Source organism: Antrostomus carolinensis, unplaced genomic scaffold, assembly GCF_000700745.2.
Source record: "Antrostomus carolinensis isolate BGI_N321 unplaced genomic scaffold, ASM70074v2 scaffold1274, whole genome shotgun sequence".
Classification (NCBI taxonomy): Eukaryota; Metazoa; Chordata; class Aves; order Caprimulgiformes; family Caprimulgidae; genus Antrostomus; species Antrostomus carolinensis.
Genome location: NW_010308456.1, coordinates 29,524 through 44,615, shown reverse-complemented (window position 1 = coordinate 44,615; position 15,092 = coordinate 29,524). Strand labels below are relative to the sequence as shown.

Below are 15,092 nucleotides of genomic sequence, written 5' to 3'. Positions count from 1 at the left end.
ATCGGGGAATACTGGGGATGTCACAACAGAGCTTACCTGGGGGTTTCCCTTAACACTTCTCCCATTCAACAGTAGGTGTAGGTCAGCAGCATGGGCTCTACCAGTTCTACTGGTCACCTGGTTTGCCCTCTGTTGCAGATGCAGGTTAGACCACCTGAGCACTGAAAGGCCTCTGGTGCCTTCTGCAATTTTCTGCGTGGCCACAAGACCGTTTTCCTCCAGTGCAATGGAGTTGTGTCCTGGAGCAGCTCAGCTTCTGGTAATGTGTCCAGAGAGTCTGGCAATGATGGGGCGGTGCTGGGGATGATGCAGCAACTCTGCCATATGTCTGCATGGGATGGGAGTCTCCAGCGCCATGGGAAAACAAATAGTTTGATAGCGATCCACCAAACAGTTAAGCACAGTTAGATGTCTGCTCCTGTAACGGGACATACAGCCTGACATTCCCAGCCTGTGAAAGGAGTATTTCGTGCCTCAGGTGGGGCTCCACTAAATTCTGCCCATGGAGTGGAGAACTGCCAGATGGCAGTCAGTGGGAAAAATCTGAAGAAAGTCTGCAATAAAAACTCAGTCTTCCCAGGGTTTAGCCATGCCAGTAGTGCAAACCATGGGATTCACAACCAGCTTCTAATGGCTGGATTCCAACTTCATGTTTGTTTTTTTTTTTAAGTATGGTGCAGAGATCCCTCATTTTAAAACACACAAGTGCTAGAGGCACTGCTGTGACCACTGCCATGTTAGCACAGTGGTTACAATACTCATCAGATGCAGGGGATGTGGGTTGGCCTTGGTGCTTTTCCTGCCTTCCCCACCCATGCAGACACTGCTGTAGCCAGTGAGCTACTGAGCTGATGGAACCCATCCTGTGGATGATGTCTGGAGAGGGAGGTGAGGCCAAGTGCTTGATCCAGAGAAAGAGAGTAAAAGAGAGCAGGTGATGGGTGAGCAGGACATCCATAGAGCTGGTGAAATCCTAGTTCCAGTTTACAAGTCAAGGACTAATTTTAATCTATTGCCTGTTGGATGTAAATATTCTGGTAGGTACTAAGGTAGGGTTTAATATCTGATGTTAAAAGTCTAGAAACTAAAAGAAATACTATTTAGAATTATACTTGACAGGAAAAAAAAAAAAAAGCTTGTGTATTGAGTGTGGGAAAAGTACTTGACAGAAGAAATAAGAATTCACACTCTATTTCCCAGTCTAAGGAGGTAAGAGCAAAAAACATTTGTATTTTTGCTGTGGTGTTTTGGGAACATTTGTTGTTGTTGTCGTTGTCTGTGGGGTTTTTTGTTTGTTTGTTTTAAATATAAGGCACTATCTGGAAAGGCACGCTAAGCTGTCATTTCTGGTTTTCAGTTGTAGGCAGCATACGTCACCTTGTACAATTTTTTACCTCAAGAGCCTTCTTCAGTTCCCTTGGTCAGAGATATGTGCAGTTACAGTGTGTGACCCTGTTCCTGGCAAAGGCAGAGGTTTGTCAACAGCAGCTGGGACAGGCAGGCCCTTAGTGCTATGATAAATTAATATTTAACCTTCTTGTGAACTTTGGCTTGGTTTTACCATTCCAGCCTACTGGGAGTGCCTGCTTGGAAAAGAAGTTTGGTACAGAAACACTATGGAAAGTCTCCATTGACCAGAAAGTCAGACTGCTCTCCTGCCATCTCTAGAGACATTGGAGAGACCCAGAGGTAATGCAGCCCTTCTGAGTGTGTAAATGTTTCAAAATGGGGTGTACTGTAGTCTTCACTCTGAAAGGAAGAGTTTTAAATGTGTAGTTTGATAAGGCTGCTTGTTATACCTGCAACTGGTTTTGATGGTGACAACAGGCTGATGCAGATGAGTTGGAGTTTGATACAACAGTATGTGATAAGCCATTCAGAAGAGGAACATGAGGATGAGCCACTACCACTGGGAAGATTCCGGCAGACCCCTTCCTTCCTACACCAGGATTTAGTATCTCCAGCACCAATAGGATAGGCTACACAGGCAGGAAGTTCCCTTGTGTATCTGCTGCTAGGATCACTAAAAACTTTGTATTTCCCAGGCCAAAGTGGAGAAGCCCAAGGCTTTTTATGTTAACAGCCCTCAGCAGTCACTCAGACCTGAACCATGAAGCACCACAGCAGTGACTAGGAGCTGTGAGCTACTACAGAGCTGCTGTTCTGCTTCCATCCCCATCAGCACCAAGGCACCATAACACGGGAAGGATTAAGGTGTTTGGGGATTAATTTTAAGCCATCTTTTTGCAGTTTTGTGGGGGTTTTTTGTGGGGGTGGAGATGAAGGCAAGGTGCAAATTGGAACTCAACATTTTGTTAGACTAAAACAGCTGTGTTGAGATGGGTTTTAATGGCAGTAGAAAAGGGGCATGTGCTACCAAGAACCTTTTGACACTTGTAGCACACTGCAGATGCACAAAGTACGTGGCAGAGCATGCAAAAAGATTATAATACAAGCTGTGTTATCTGCCACCTGGTCCCCTTGCACTGTTGCATTATCTTGGTGCCTCATTAGGCAGGGGGTAGCCCTGATTACTGAACTCTGCTTGTTTGTAAAGTGACAAGTCAGCCTAATGAGTTGTGTGGGTGGAGTATTGGTTTCAGGCTCATCAGGACGGCATCCTCATCCTTTCCTCAATTATATGCATCCAGAAGCAGGGTTGGGCACAGAAGTTTGTTCGTGGGCGCTTCCTCTCTAGAGCTTATGGACAAAAATGCTGGGCTAAATGGGGCACTGAGAGAATCTTTTTTTAGCCTGTCACACTGGGACCGTGAATTGCAGCAGTGCCACTGGCATTTTTTTGCAGGGTGTAAGGAACACTTCCTTCTCACCCTGTGGGATATGTGATGAGAGTGGGTGTGCAGCGATGATCAAGTCACCGAGTTAAGTAGCAAGCTCGTGTAACTGATTTACAAATACCAGTGTTCTTTATTTACATAGACATGTAAACAACAGAAGGTAAACAACACCACCCAGCTCAGTCTAACAAACAGGCTGATGCTGTTTCGCTTCAGGACCTGAGGTGTTTTAGACATTTCACAGAAACTGTATTGACAGCAAACACAGGAAGGCAATGAGGTTACCTTGATGCTTCCTTCCTTGCACAGGAATCGCATGCACGGTGCGGCAGCGTGAGGGAACGGCGCCACTGAGGCCACAAAACAAGCGTATGCAAAGAACCCCCTAAGAGCTTGCCTTAAGGTCGGATATGTCTCTAGTTAGCCATAGTTGTGAGTAGTATCACTGCAACTAGTCTGTGCTCTGACAGCACTTTCCATCCAAGGATCTGAAAGGTCTTTGCAAGCAGACCACGAATCTTTGTTGCATCCTTTGCAGATTATCCCCAGTTTACACACGAGGAAACAGAGGGCCTTCAGACAGCGACTTTCCCAGAGCTCAGGTATTACTGGTCTTGTTTCCCAACCTTGTGCCTTAAGTATAGCACCATTCTTCCTTCTCAAAAGTATATCGCTCCTTGATGTTTTAGGACATGCTTTCAAATTCAAAGTAAAGCTCCAAGTGCTGCAGGTATAAGGGCAGCAGATGGTCCCAGTCGCTACCAGAAGCCGTTTTGCTTCAGGGATGCCTCTGCTGAAAGAGGAGCCAGCCACTCTGCAACACATTGCACCCATTCCCACTCTTTTTCAAGTTTATCCAAAAACAGAATTAGGGATAACATCTGCTGCAAAAGAAAAACTATTTGAGAACAACTGTGCTGATCTGCTGTCTTGCAAATTGAACTGCAACAGTAAGCCATACACACACTGTGTTTTAAGTGGTTGAAATATTTCAAATAGAAAAATTACACTAAATTTGTAAGACAGAAAAATATTTAGTTTACAATAAAGAGTTCAAGAAGTTTGCTGCTTTGTGCCAAAGAACAAATTTCTTTGTAGTTTAGCAGCAAAAGTATAATCTAGGTCTTGAATGGGATTTAAATCTCGGCTGTAAATTCACATTTTGGTTCCACACACACTTCCTGAAAAAAAAAACAAAAAAACAAAACCAAAAAAACCCCAGGTTGACGGGTACTGGGCTTGTTACTGTTTTGGGGTTTTTTCCTTCTATTGCAGAGTGATCACCATGGCTTGAACCCAAAACTGGTTTCAGCCTTTCTATCTGTTTTTGACATGAATAGCAAGTTAGACAGGCTCAGCTCGTACACTAGATCAAATTCAAGTATGTAACAATTGCTGATAAAAAAGTAGTCGGGAAGGTGGGTTTGAGCACAGTATTTAAATGCTCGGCTGCCTTCTCTTGTGCATGTTATGCTTCAAGTAGTTGCACTTCTTCTGCCCTCCCAGTAAGAACTACAGTGATGCCCTATCTTTAGTTATCATAAGAAAGGAGATGAACCACCACAACCCTAAGATACACCATTTACAGCTGCCAGTGCAACAGCAGGTAAAATAATGAAAATGGAGGAGTCCTGTTTTTCTTAAATAGGAATTTCTGCAATCCTTTCAGTCCCCCAGGTGAAAAAGAAACTTAAGAAATTCTCCTTAAATAAAAGCTATGTACAAATTGCACACATTGCAAATGGAGCACTGAGATCAGTTCAGAAAATAAGATGTACAGTCTTCACTGATAACATCTCTCTTGCTATAAACAGTGATAAACAGCATATGCTTTCTTCAGATGTCAGAACCCAGCAAGACTGCAATATTATGTACACAGGGCTTGTTTGCCTTCTGCCTCCCGCAGCAGAGTCCCTCCAAACTCTGTTTTCGCTTCAGAAAGCTGTGCAGCGACGTTCCTGCGCACCACAACTCTCCTGCTCGGCAGATCACAAGAGAGCTGTCATTGCTGTCTGGCTTATTGGTTTGAGGCAGTCCCTGGGCGTTGAGTAACCCTCGCTCCCAAGGGCGTTGGGCTGAGGTTTCTGGTAGTCTGTGCTGTAGCTCATGGAGGTCAGAACACCATTAACTTTGGGTTTGTCATAGTTTATGACACTCTGGGGTGTCTGATAGTCTCCGTTCCTGGTATCGGTCTTACACGAGCTAGAGAAGCTGCTGGCAGAAAGGGGCTGTTTCTGGGATGAGATGACAGGTACGTTGTAGCCGTTTTCAGAGGGGAAGTTATTTTCTCTTGCTGTGTGCCGTTCTATGATGGGGGTGGCATATTCAGGCTCTTGGCTGGTCAGGGGCAGAGCGTATTCATGCCGGTTAGCTCTGTGCGGACAGTGATAGTGATTTTCGAACTCTGAACTCCCCCTTCTTCCCTCGTCTTCGGTGTCCATCGGTCTAAAAGTAGATCCTTTCCGTGTTACTGTTCCAGTCCCGATCATGAGAGGCTGCTGATAATCTAAAAGAAAGCATGAACTGCTCAATGAGGCACAGATGTATTATTTTACATATTCAATACTTATGAATTGATAAGTATTTTATGTTGAAAAATGACTTGGTTAGTGTATTTAATGTCTGGTTATCGGGGATGTGAGGAAACCTTGACCCAGTGCCAGTCCTGTAACCTCCCTCAGAGAGCAAGCGTTGCAGAACATGGCAGAAGCTCTTCCACAGAGGAGCTCCAATCTGCCACCCCTTTTCCTACTCCCTCCCTTTCCCCACCTACCCACCCAAATAAATCAGTGTTATTTCTGGAGTACACTCTAAAGCCCTCAAAAAGAGAGAAGCCAATAAAATATTAGCAAAAGATGTTGCATGAAGATATACAAACAAGCAGCTCTCCAAAACCAGCATCCCACTTCTGGAATAATTAAAATGCCCAGAGGATTCTTAATGAGCCCCACCAAGTCCTGGCTTTGTTTAAAAGGCATCTTGCAGTAGCTGACTGACAAGAAGGATGAAGTTAGGCTGAACGACAGCCAAGAGAGTCAAGGGAAGTGTGAAATGTGCTAAGCCAGCTCAGCACTGCTGTGGGCGTGCAAGGGGTGACGAGCTGTGGGAGAAGTGGAACCGGTGCTGCTGGAGGAACTGAACGGTCACCCTGGTCAAGGGGGGACAGCAGGGATATGAGCAAATGGCAGAGCAGAAGCAGGGAGCGAGATGGAGGAAATGTGGCCTCAAGAAGCGCATGTTTGCACCTCTAGTTGAGACAGATGCCAGGCCGCCATCTAAGAAAGAGATCTAGATTTAAAAAGTTAAAAAAAAAAAAAAAAATCCAGTAAAACTATTATGAGAAAATTCAGCATTCTAACTTTCTCACTTTGGTGCTGGTGACAATCTCTTATGGATACATACGGTGGCCTGAACAGCTCTAGTGAATGACACTGCTAAAGTATCATGTTTTGACGCAGGCGCGAATAAGTTAGCTCAGTTTCTGTGCTGGCATCGTGGTTCATCTGACATGAGCGTCGAATTCGATCCCATATGTCCTGTGAATCTTTTTGGCAGTTCCTGGCTGCTTCCCAAACTTCAGCATGTAGGGTGAAGGTGTTATGATATTTCACTAAGTAAGTGGTGCAGCTCTTCCCGGCGTCGCTGCCGCCATCCCCAGCAATCTCCCTCGCTCGGGATGAAGCGTCTCGACTCACTCCCGGCTGCCTTTGAGAACCAGCAGCCAGCCGAGGATTCAAAGCGGGGGCAGTTTTTGTGTAGTATGTTAACCATTGCGTGCCCTCTGCAATTAAATTATTAAATGGCATGTTTCTGGGCTGCATTCACATTTTTATTTAATGTTTCTTATTTTTAAGGAGACTGTAGGTGAAGTGCTAACGCTGGGGAGCTGCCTGGCCAGACTAGGAGTTAAGGCTTCCTACACACACACGGCAGGAGGGGAGGATGGAGAGAGCAGAGGCTCCCCAGACACGGCTGGGGCAGCCAGGTAACCAGAATTTGTGAGCAACCTTTATTCACTCCCTTTCCTTCATGAAATAACGCTGCTTTATAGGTCTCTGCATATTTGTATAGAAAAGGATTTGAAAGGATTGAAAGGACTGAAGGATTGAAACCATCTTTGAAAGATAGCCAGGGTAGCACCATATGGAATTGCAGCAACCATCCATTTGTTTTTTAAATGTATTTCTCTGCCAAATGCATTGGTCTAAGGAATTTCTAAGGTCTGGAGGCTGGAAACAGCAAATTAATCTTTCCGGAAGATTGCTGATCACTGATCCCATGAAATGGCTGGTCTCACTAGACTTTCCAGACAGACTAAACTAGGCAAGGATAAGATGTGCTAAGAGGATGAATGAAAAAACCATTCCTTTGGGATGAAAATAGTACTGATGTGGGGATTTGCTCTGTCCAAATAGTGATCTGGAGCCAAGGTAGCACAGGAGAGAAGCCCCATGGTTGTTTTTTCCCTTCCCTCTCATCTACCTGCTTCCACTTCAGGGGGCCTCGTCTCCGAAATAACTCAGGCACCAGGAAAGCTGCACAGGGATCACAGCATAACTTCCAGCAAAACAACTAAGCAGTTTTTCTATTTGGTCAGCAACAAGGGCTGTTATATTTTGTTCCGTTTCCAGAGACATTGATGTTGAAATAAAAACACAAAAATTAGTCAGTAAAGCCAAACTATCCTATCTGAGACACATTCTTGCATTGCATCCCTGCCTGATTACCTTCTGTGTTACCTTCAGATGTACCTATTTCAGAGTCAGGAAATATTTCCCAAAAACTCCAAGAAAAAAAATTGAAAATAGTGGGTTTTTTTTCCACATATATATTTAGCTGCTTCACTATACATCTGGGATGAACACAGATGTGTTCAAATCTGTTCCTGGACCTCAGCTTGCATGAGAGCTGGAGCTTCTGAGATTACTGGCCCATCCCTCTCCCTGTTACCTGCTCTGCACGCTGGGTAAAATGAAATTATCACAGGGGGAGCAATTGTTACCTGCCATGTCACTGGTGACCAGATCTAGTTTTTGTGGTGTCTCCTTCTCATTATTATAGCTGATGGTAAATTCAGTTGACTGATGTCTGGTAAAGGGCTGCTTGATTTGTTTCCAACAACCTATGATAAAGAAATAAAAATAGAAGGCTTATCAGCAAGTTGAATGCTCACAATCAGAAGACTTATCAGAAAGTTTAATTTTTAGTGTACTCATTGCTGTCAATATATTAAAGTAATATAAGGCAAGACTAAATAATAAAAGGCAAGACTAAAATCACACAGAAGCACAGAATGTTGGGGATTGGAAGGGACCTCAAAAGATCATCTAGTCCAATTCCCCTGCCGGAGCAGGAACCTAAATGAGATCACACAGGAAGGTGTCCAGGTGGGTTTTGCATGTCTCCAGAGAAGGAGACTCCACAACCTCCCTGGGCAGCCTGTTCCAGTGCTCTGTCACCCTCACTTTAAAGAAGTTTCTTCTGAAGTTTAAGTGGATGGGCTGTTGGTAAAAAAAGCCTCCTAAATTTGGAGGGTGAAAGGGAAAGTAAATCATCAACTGGGATCTTTATGGAGGATTTTCCTGGCAAGAAGAGCTCAAACTCTGTAGGTGCCTGCACTGATGCATTAAAAAAGTATATCAGTAAAATGCCAGCTTTAAATCAGTTACATATTTTGCCATTGCTTATGTGGCAAAAATAATGCTTAAAATTTCTTATTTTCAGTAGACTATTATGGCTTCCATTTCCTTGATATCTGAGCCCTTTCGCTCATCAATTAATTTGTTCTCACAACATCCTTGTGAGACATAAAAGAAAAAATCTGCAGTGTCAGGCGCTTGCCTAGAGCCTGTGACAAGAGTACAGCTCCCAGCTTTCTAAGTCCCAAGCCTGGTTGAGAAGGGCTTAGGAGTTTGATTTATGAAGCATCTATGCAACAAATGAACTGACTGGGTAAGAGGCTATCTCCAATTTCTTGGGATTTGTCCTCATTAGCAAGTGAGAAAGGATTACGATGTGACCTTGAAAAATCATATTAGCAAATATGATGATAAGTACAAATTAATTTTCTAATGAGGGCAAGCTGCAGTGGGTAACAGCATTCCTTCCACGTCAGCACCTGCTGAGGGATGAAATTTTGGAGCTGAGGTATTGCAAGGCACTTGTCAGGAGACATGTGAATTGCTTAGTGGTTTCTTTTTTTTATGGAAAGCACAGATTCAGAAACATTCCCCTGCAGAGTTGGCTGGCCAGGAAAAGCAGCTAAACTCCAACTTCCAAGCTGATGGAAGACCCCACTCTAGAAAGTGTTACTGAGCAAGACAAAGAATATACTTCACTGGGGTTTTGCAGACATCTCCTAAAGCAGACTCCTCAAGCCAATCCCTTACTTAGATTTTACATATGAAGTACAATTCAGTATTGTTAAGCTTTATAAATACAGTCCCAATAAGGGAGGGCAGTGAGATGGAAATATTAAAGCCATAAAAAATTATTAGCCCTTGCTCTCTTGGAGAAAAGCAATCCTTGCTGCTGTGGGGAAAAGAAAAGGAAAGCAGTAATTTTCTGCAAAATAGGTATTTTGGAGGAGGGGAGGAAAGGGAGGGCACCTGGGAGCACTCTTACATGCTAATTTATGCGCTTTGTATAATAGATCTTTTGCTAATTGCCTTTCTGTCATAGAAACCAAGTTATATTGTTTCTCAGGGCGCTGTGCTAGGATGACACAAGTGGGACTATCACTTGCCTTTTCCCTTGTATGAGGAGGTGAATTTGAATGAGAAAACGTGCATGCTATTTCATAAGCATTTCATGCTGAGTTGCATAACCCCCTTCCCATTGGCCCAATGGACAGGATGGGACAATGTGCATGATTCTCCACTAACCTGATTTCTGAGCACTGGATAATCCATAAGAAAGTCCTTTGGCTTCTCGCCTGTGAGGAGAGGAAAGCATTTATAAACAAACATCTGCACTCACAACATTTCAGCTCCATGCCTTAGCTCCAGCAGAGAGAGCCTTTGTGTTTGGTGGCTGAGGACAACACTTCACTTTGAGTTTCTGAAGGCTGGTGTTTACTAGAACATAGGGCATGCAACCCCTCTTGGGGTTTTGACATTTCTTTTTTCCCCATCTGTATGCAAGTTGTGAGTGCCAGTGTTCAAAATTTCTTGTGTCTGGCAATCATCAATTTGATGTGTCTATGTCCATATGTGTCAGTCCAGGTTATGTTTTTGGGTCTGCTCCTCTGAATGCTTTGGCTAGTTTATAGATTTACTGGGAATCCACAGCAGAGCTGGGTACTGCTAGTGATGAAGCAACATGACCAGAGCATTGCTTATACCTCCAAATCCCCATCTGCTGGCAGAAGCATTTCCCTGCTCTACAAGGCAAGGGCAGGTTCATAAGAATGAACATCTAGCAGGAACCACAGTTAGCAGTGCTTGTTCCAGTCCTCTGACTTGTGAAATGAAGTGGCTTAGTTTTAGCTGCTTACCCATGTATGCCTGCAACTCCTTACAGCTGGGCTCAGCATTCAGCCTGCTAGGTCAAGGGTTCTAACTTAAGGGACTGGGAAGCAGAAACACAACAGGAGGGAAATGAAATAAAATGATCCAGATAGAGAGCTCAAATCCTCCCTTCACTGAATTTTCACTTGGCATTGGTGTGGAAACTATTCTGTCTTCTATTACTTTACACTTCATTGTTTGTGGGTGTATGAAGGCTGAAAAGAGCAGCCAGTTACATTGGACTGTAAATTGGGGTGTGCAGTTCTGACCCCCTTCACCTTCGTTTTTGTCTAACTAGGGAAGACATACAATGAGAAATAATACAATTTACAAAGACATGTCATGAGTTCTACTTAAAAGAAGACTGCCAGTATGAATTTCCAGCTCCCTGGTAAAAAAGCTCTGGAAAGAGGGGACGTGCTAGTTGGGTAGCCACAAATGCCTCTCATGGCAAAAGACAATATATCTTACTTTCTCAGGGCTGCACAGATACAAATTCCAGAGAATAGGAACAGACACAGCACGATGACGATGGGGACAATTATAGCTGTAAGCTTTAAGCCTGCATGAGGGAAAACAAAAAGGATAAAAGTTAAAAAGGCAAATTACTTTGAGGCTGATAATTTTTACCGCAGAGAATACAGCAAAAGACATAATCTTGCAGGAACACTCCTTGCAAGAGCATGAAAATGTTAATCTATAAAAATTATAAAAATGATCCTCAGCTGTAGTTAGTTGCCATGTACCTATGTGGAACAGTGTTGAGAGAGTTAAAAAGACTTTCTCAAGGCTGACACTTGGTTTAATATCTACATGCATCCTTACAAAGAGCAGTTCTTTCTTATTACATACTAGATAACTTTTAAAACTTACAACAACTCTGCTTTCAGTTGCTTATAAAACTACCAAATGAGGCTGCAATTTTACATGCTGAGTATCTGACTTGCGCTGAACTCGTTGAAACACTTCAGTCAAAATAGTTCAAAAATTTCCAAGAGTGGAGCTAGGGAAAAACCTGTTTAGCCCCTGTTAAATTCTAACACAACATGGTTTAGAGCAGGGATTTGGAAATTAACAGTGGGGTGGCTCTTGTGTCATTCGCAATTTCTACAGACACTTACCAGGCTGTGAGAATAAGGTAGTACACGTGTCCCCAGGGTACTGACAATTTAGCAGATGAAATCTCCGTAGATTTCATTTTCAGTGAACATGGATACAATTTACCCATACCACTGCATAGATGGACCAAGATTGCTCTTGGCAAGAGCAATGCAGTCTGAAAAGAGCTTTTTTCTTACAGTGATTGCTTCTTACAACCATTTTTTTACAGAGGCATTCTGACAACTATCAGCTACCTAATGGGCAGAGTGTTTGGTGTGGGGGTCTGGTAATTCCTGCCTGGCTACGGGTCCACCAAAACGTCAGTATAAGCAACAAAGTTTGTTTGCTTGCTTTTTAAGATCTAAGAATTTAGGTCCACAACATTAAAGGATGAAGACTGCATATTCCAGGAGAAGTATGAGAATTAAGGTTTTCTGAGCTCCTGTGAATATAGGCTTTATGAAAAAGTGTTTAATTACCCAACCATGCACTACTGTATGCTGCTTATAGCTGGGGACCTGCTCTGGGAGGAGTCCTGGCTGAATAAAGAGAAGGTAGCATTTTTGTGAAACCACTGCCTCATACATTAAAAAAATTATAAAATATAGGAAGATGGTGAGGAAGAGCTCCTCCAAAAAGTGCTGATGAGTGCTCAGTATAGTCCCTTGAGCCACCTACCAAACATGGCAAATAAACCAATATGACAGGGAAAGCAAAGCCTGATGTTTCACACATCAAGGAAAATTAAAGCTTTCCATCTCTTTCTGTGTCTTAAGACAAAAAGAACAGATGCTCCTCCCTCTTCTCTCTGTCCTTAACCTTTAATAAAGTCTGAAGGGAAAATAAAAGTTTTGATTTGTGAGAAAGTTGCAAGTTCACTCAGGCTGGGCTGAAGACATGATGCAGCCTAGAGAAAACGCAGCGCTAGGTAGTGTTACCCAAGTTAGTTTCTTCTGATGGGATGGGCTCCGTAACAGTCCTGTCTTCTTTTCCAAGGGAGGTCTCTGTGCTCTGACTTGGTTTCTGCCACATTGAGTGTGTAAATGAACTATTAGCTGCAAAAGAGAAGGGGGCATCAGTGGCACTGTGGTCGCACAGGGGGCTTTGGAGGCACTGTGCCTGCGGAGCACTGCTTACCCCATACCTTGCATTATTCGACAACCCATCAGCTCGAGCTTCAATGCAATTCTTTGGTTCCAAGTTTGAGGGATAATTCGCACGTAACGGGCCACTATCGGAGGGATGAAGTTATTGCGTACTATGTCACCAGAGTTGGAGTTGCCTTGGAATACCTGCAACGAACCATAAACACGTTGTTTGCCTTGTTTTAAAAGTCTCTTTTTTCAAAGTAATCCTGACACCCAACTTTAAAGATTTTTATTATCCTAAAACTAATATATTGATAAGCTGGGATGCAGCCACAAGATTTTTGGAATTGATAGTTCTGGAAAGAAATAATCTTTTCAGTTCTGACAGATGATCACATTTTTCTGTTACCTTGGGAGAAGAAAGGTTATCACTCTGTTTCAATTCTGTGTAATTTCTAGTTAATGTATGCTGGTATAATGCTATCATTTTTGATTGAATAGCTCTGCAGCACCCTTACTTGGGCAACAAGGGATAAAAATGTAAAAAGAAAAAACGGAACTGAAATATTTCTAGCTATTTTCGTAAAATGGTCAGTTTTCTGTATCAAGGTTGAAGACTGACTATTAGTTGTGTCTCCTTTTCCCTGCGCTTACACAGTACTTCCCAGAATCGGCTTAGCCCATGTGCAGAACAGTAGTCCTTGTAAAATTAGTTTTTGGAGATGTGTCAGCATGATCTAGGAAAACTTAAAAGCCACATGAGATAGGGAAGTGAGCTCAGCATATCTTAGATAAAATGCCAGACCACATGGGGTTCTGATGGGACAGGTTTTGTCATGCACCTTAGCTGAAACTAAGATCATATATAATACTTTTATAAGATTGTTTGTATGTAACAAGTCATTGTGGAAAACTGCAAACCTGCAGATTTTAAATTGCCTACTTTCACAGTTCAGCCACTACTAGGCTGATTTGTCACTTTTTGGGCCAACACCTCCTCAGTTTAACATTTAAAAAATATTAGACCAGTTAATATTGCACAGTGAAATTCCTTCAGAGCTAGCAGGAAATCTCTCTATAGCTCTACCAAATTTTTAAACACTGCTGTCAGGATTGAGGACCAGATAGAGCCTTACCCTGAGGCAGGCTGGGCTCCCTCAGAAATGATGAGTGAAGGTCTGACTTTGAACGCTGTGGGAGCAGGGAGGAGGGCTTTTTTTTGTTTTGTTTTTTGTTGTTTGAAAGGAAACATGAGGTTTTCAGGGGAAAATATTATCAGACAAACCTGCACAGAACATCCTTTGTCTGCAGAAACTAGTTGCACTGCTTTTATCTGTTCATTTTTTAAGTCCCTCAGTCTGTGAAAGCTGTTGTGTGGACAGGTATTTTGGGGTAAGAGCATTTATTTTATGTTCAGGTACATCAGCTGCTAACAGACAAAGGCTGTGCCCACAGACTCATGTCAGAAGAGTCTCACCAGTGAGGCGGGGGGGTGGTGTGATCCCTGGTGCCTGCAACGCAGCCCGAGCAGAAGCTCACTCCTCAGGTGCAGCTCCACCAACAGCACTGTGCTTTTACCTGAGTGGGTTGTTTTGCTTGGGGCGGGGTGTGGGTTGACTATCCCAGTGCATCTGAAGCTGAACCTTAGCTTTGCTGGTGCTGTACCGACCAATGCTTCTGCACTGGTACAGCCTTCCTAGGATGGGCAAGTGCTGAGGTGAGCTAAAGACTTGCCCAAACAGCCTGTTACGCAGCTTTAATTACACCATGTTTTATTTTAAAAGAGGGATACACACACGTACACGTGCCTCCCTGTGTGTGTGTCTCACAACTTCAGCAACCTGGATAACTTCCTTGTTTCAACAGGCTCACAACCTACTCCATGGCTGTAAATTACACTGGTGAGGACAACCCAAGTCTAGGCAAGTCTGAACCTCATAATCTTTCTTGACAGTGAAAGCCTGCTCTTCAACGTCAAGGCAGCATACACGTTATTGCTCGGTATTTTCCTACCCCTCCCACTTTCCCTTACCTTTTCTTCATTGCTCAGAATCCCTTTGTAAGTTCTCCATTTCGAGTTGTTATTTTTGTAGTTCATTGTAAATGTCTTTACGTAAAAGTTGAAATTCAGCATTGTGGATCCAGAACCAGTGGTCTTAATCCCTTTTAACAAAATGCAAAATACATTTTCATTTGTTAGGTGTCTGTTTTAAAGGAACATTTTCAAATGCAAACACAGAAGCCAAAACAATACATAGAAATTTGGCCTCAAAGTCTTAGTTTATTTTTTCAAACTATGTTGAAATTGAGTTTAAAAGTTGGGTGAAGAATGGAAATCCATTTTAAATTGTGAATTTAGAGCATGGAATTTTGCACAGAGCCCAAATTAATGACTCCAAAAATGGTAATTGCTTTTTGATGGTCCTTATCAGCAGTCTTGACATCTTTAGCAGCACCTATAATTTACATTTTTACAACTAAACCAAGAGTTGGAAACAGAAATTTCTTTCACCTGGGTCATTGTTTCAAAGGCCATGAGTTTAACATTTCTTATTGATTGCAGAACTGCATCATTAATAGATCCTAAGCAGTAGTTT

The 15,092-nt window shown here is 42.9% G+C and overlaps 1 protein-coding gene across 1 annotated transcript in view; it reads right to left on the bottom strand.

Annotated features, from left to right (window-relative positions):
* Positions 1-4,464: 4,464 nt before the first annotated feature.
* The window catches only part of DCBLD1 (discoidin, CUB and LCCL domain containing 1), a 36,693-nt gene continuing 26,065 nt past the window's right edge, over positions 4,465-15,092 (bottom strand). Inside the window, exons 9-15 of the mRNA XM_010165747.2 lie at positions 14,528-14,658; positions 12,552-12,699; positions 12,346-12,462; positions 10,778-10,868; positions 9,683-9,732; positions 7,801-7,920; positions 4,465-5,304 (exon numbers count right to left, since the gene is read on the bottom strand). Coding sequence (XP_010164049.2) covers positions 4,787-5,304; positions 7,801-7,920; positions 9,683-9,732; positions 10,778-10,868; positions 12,346-12,462; positions 12,552-12,699; positions 14,528-14,658 — 1,175 coding nt within the window. The 3' untranslated portion in view covers positions 4,465-4,786. The remainder of the gene's footprint in view (positions 5,305-7,800; positions 7,921-9,682; positions 9,733-10,777; positions 10,869-12,345; positions 12,463-12,551; positions 12,700-14,527; positions 14,659-15,092) is intronic.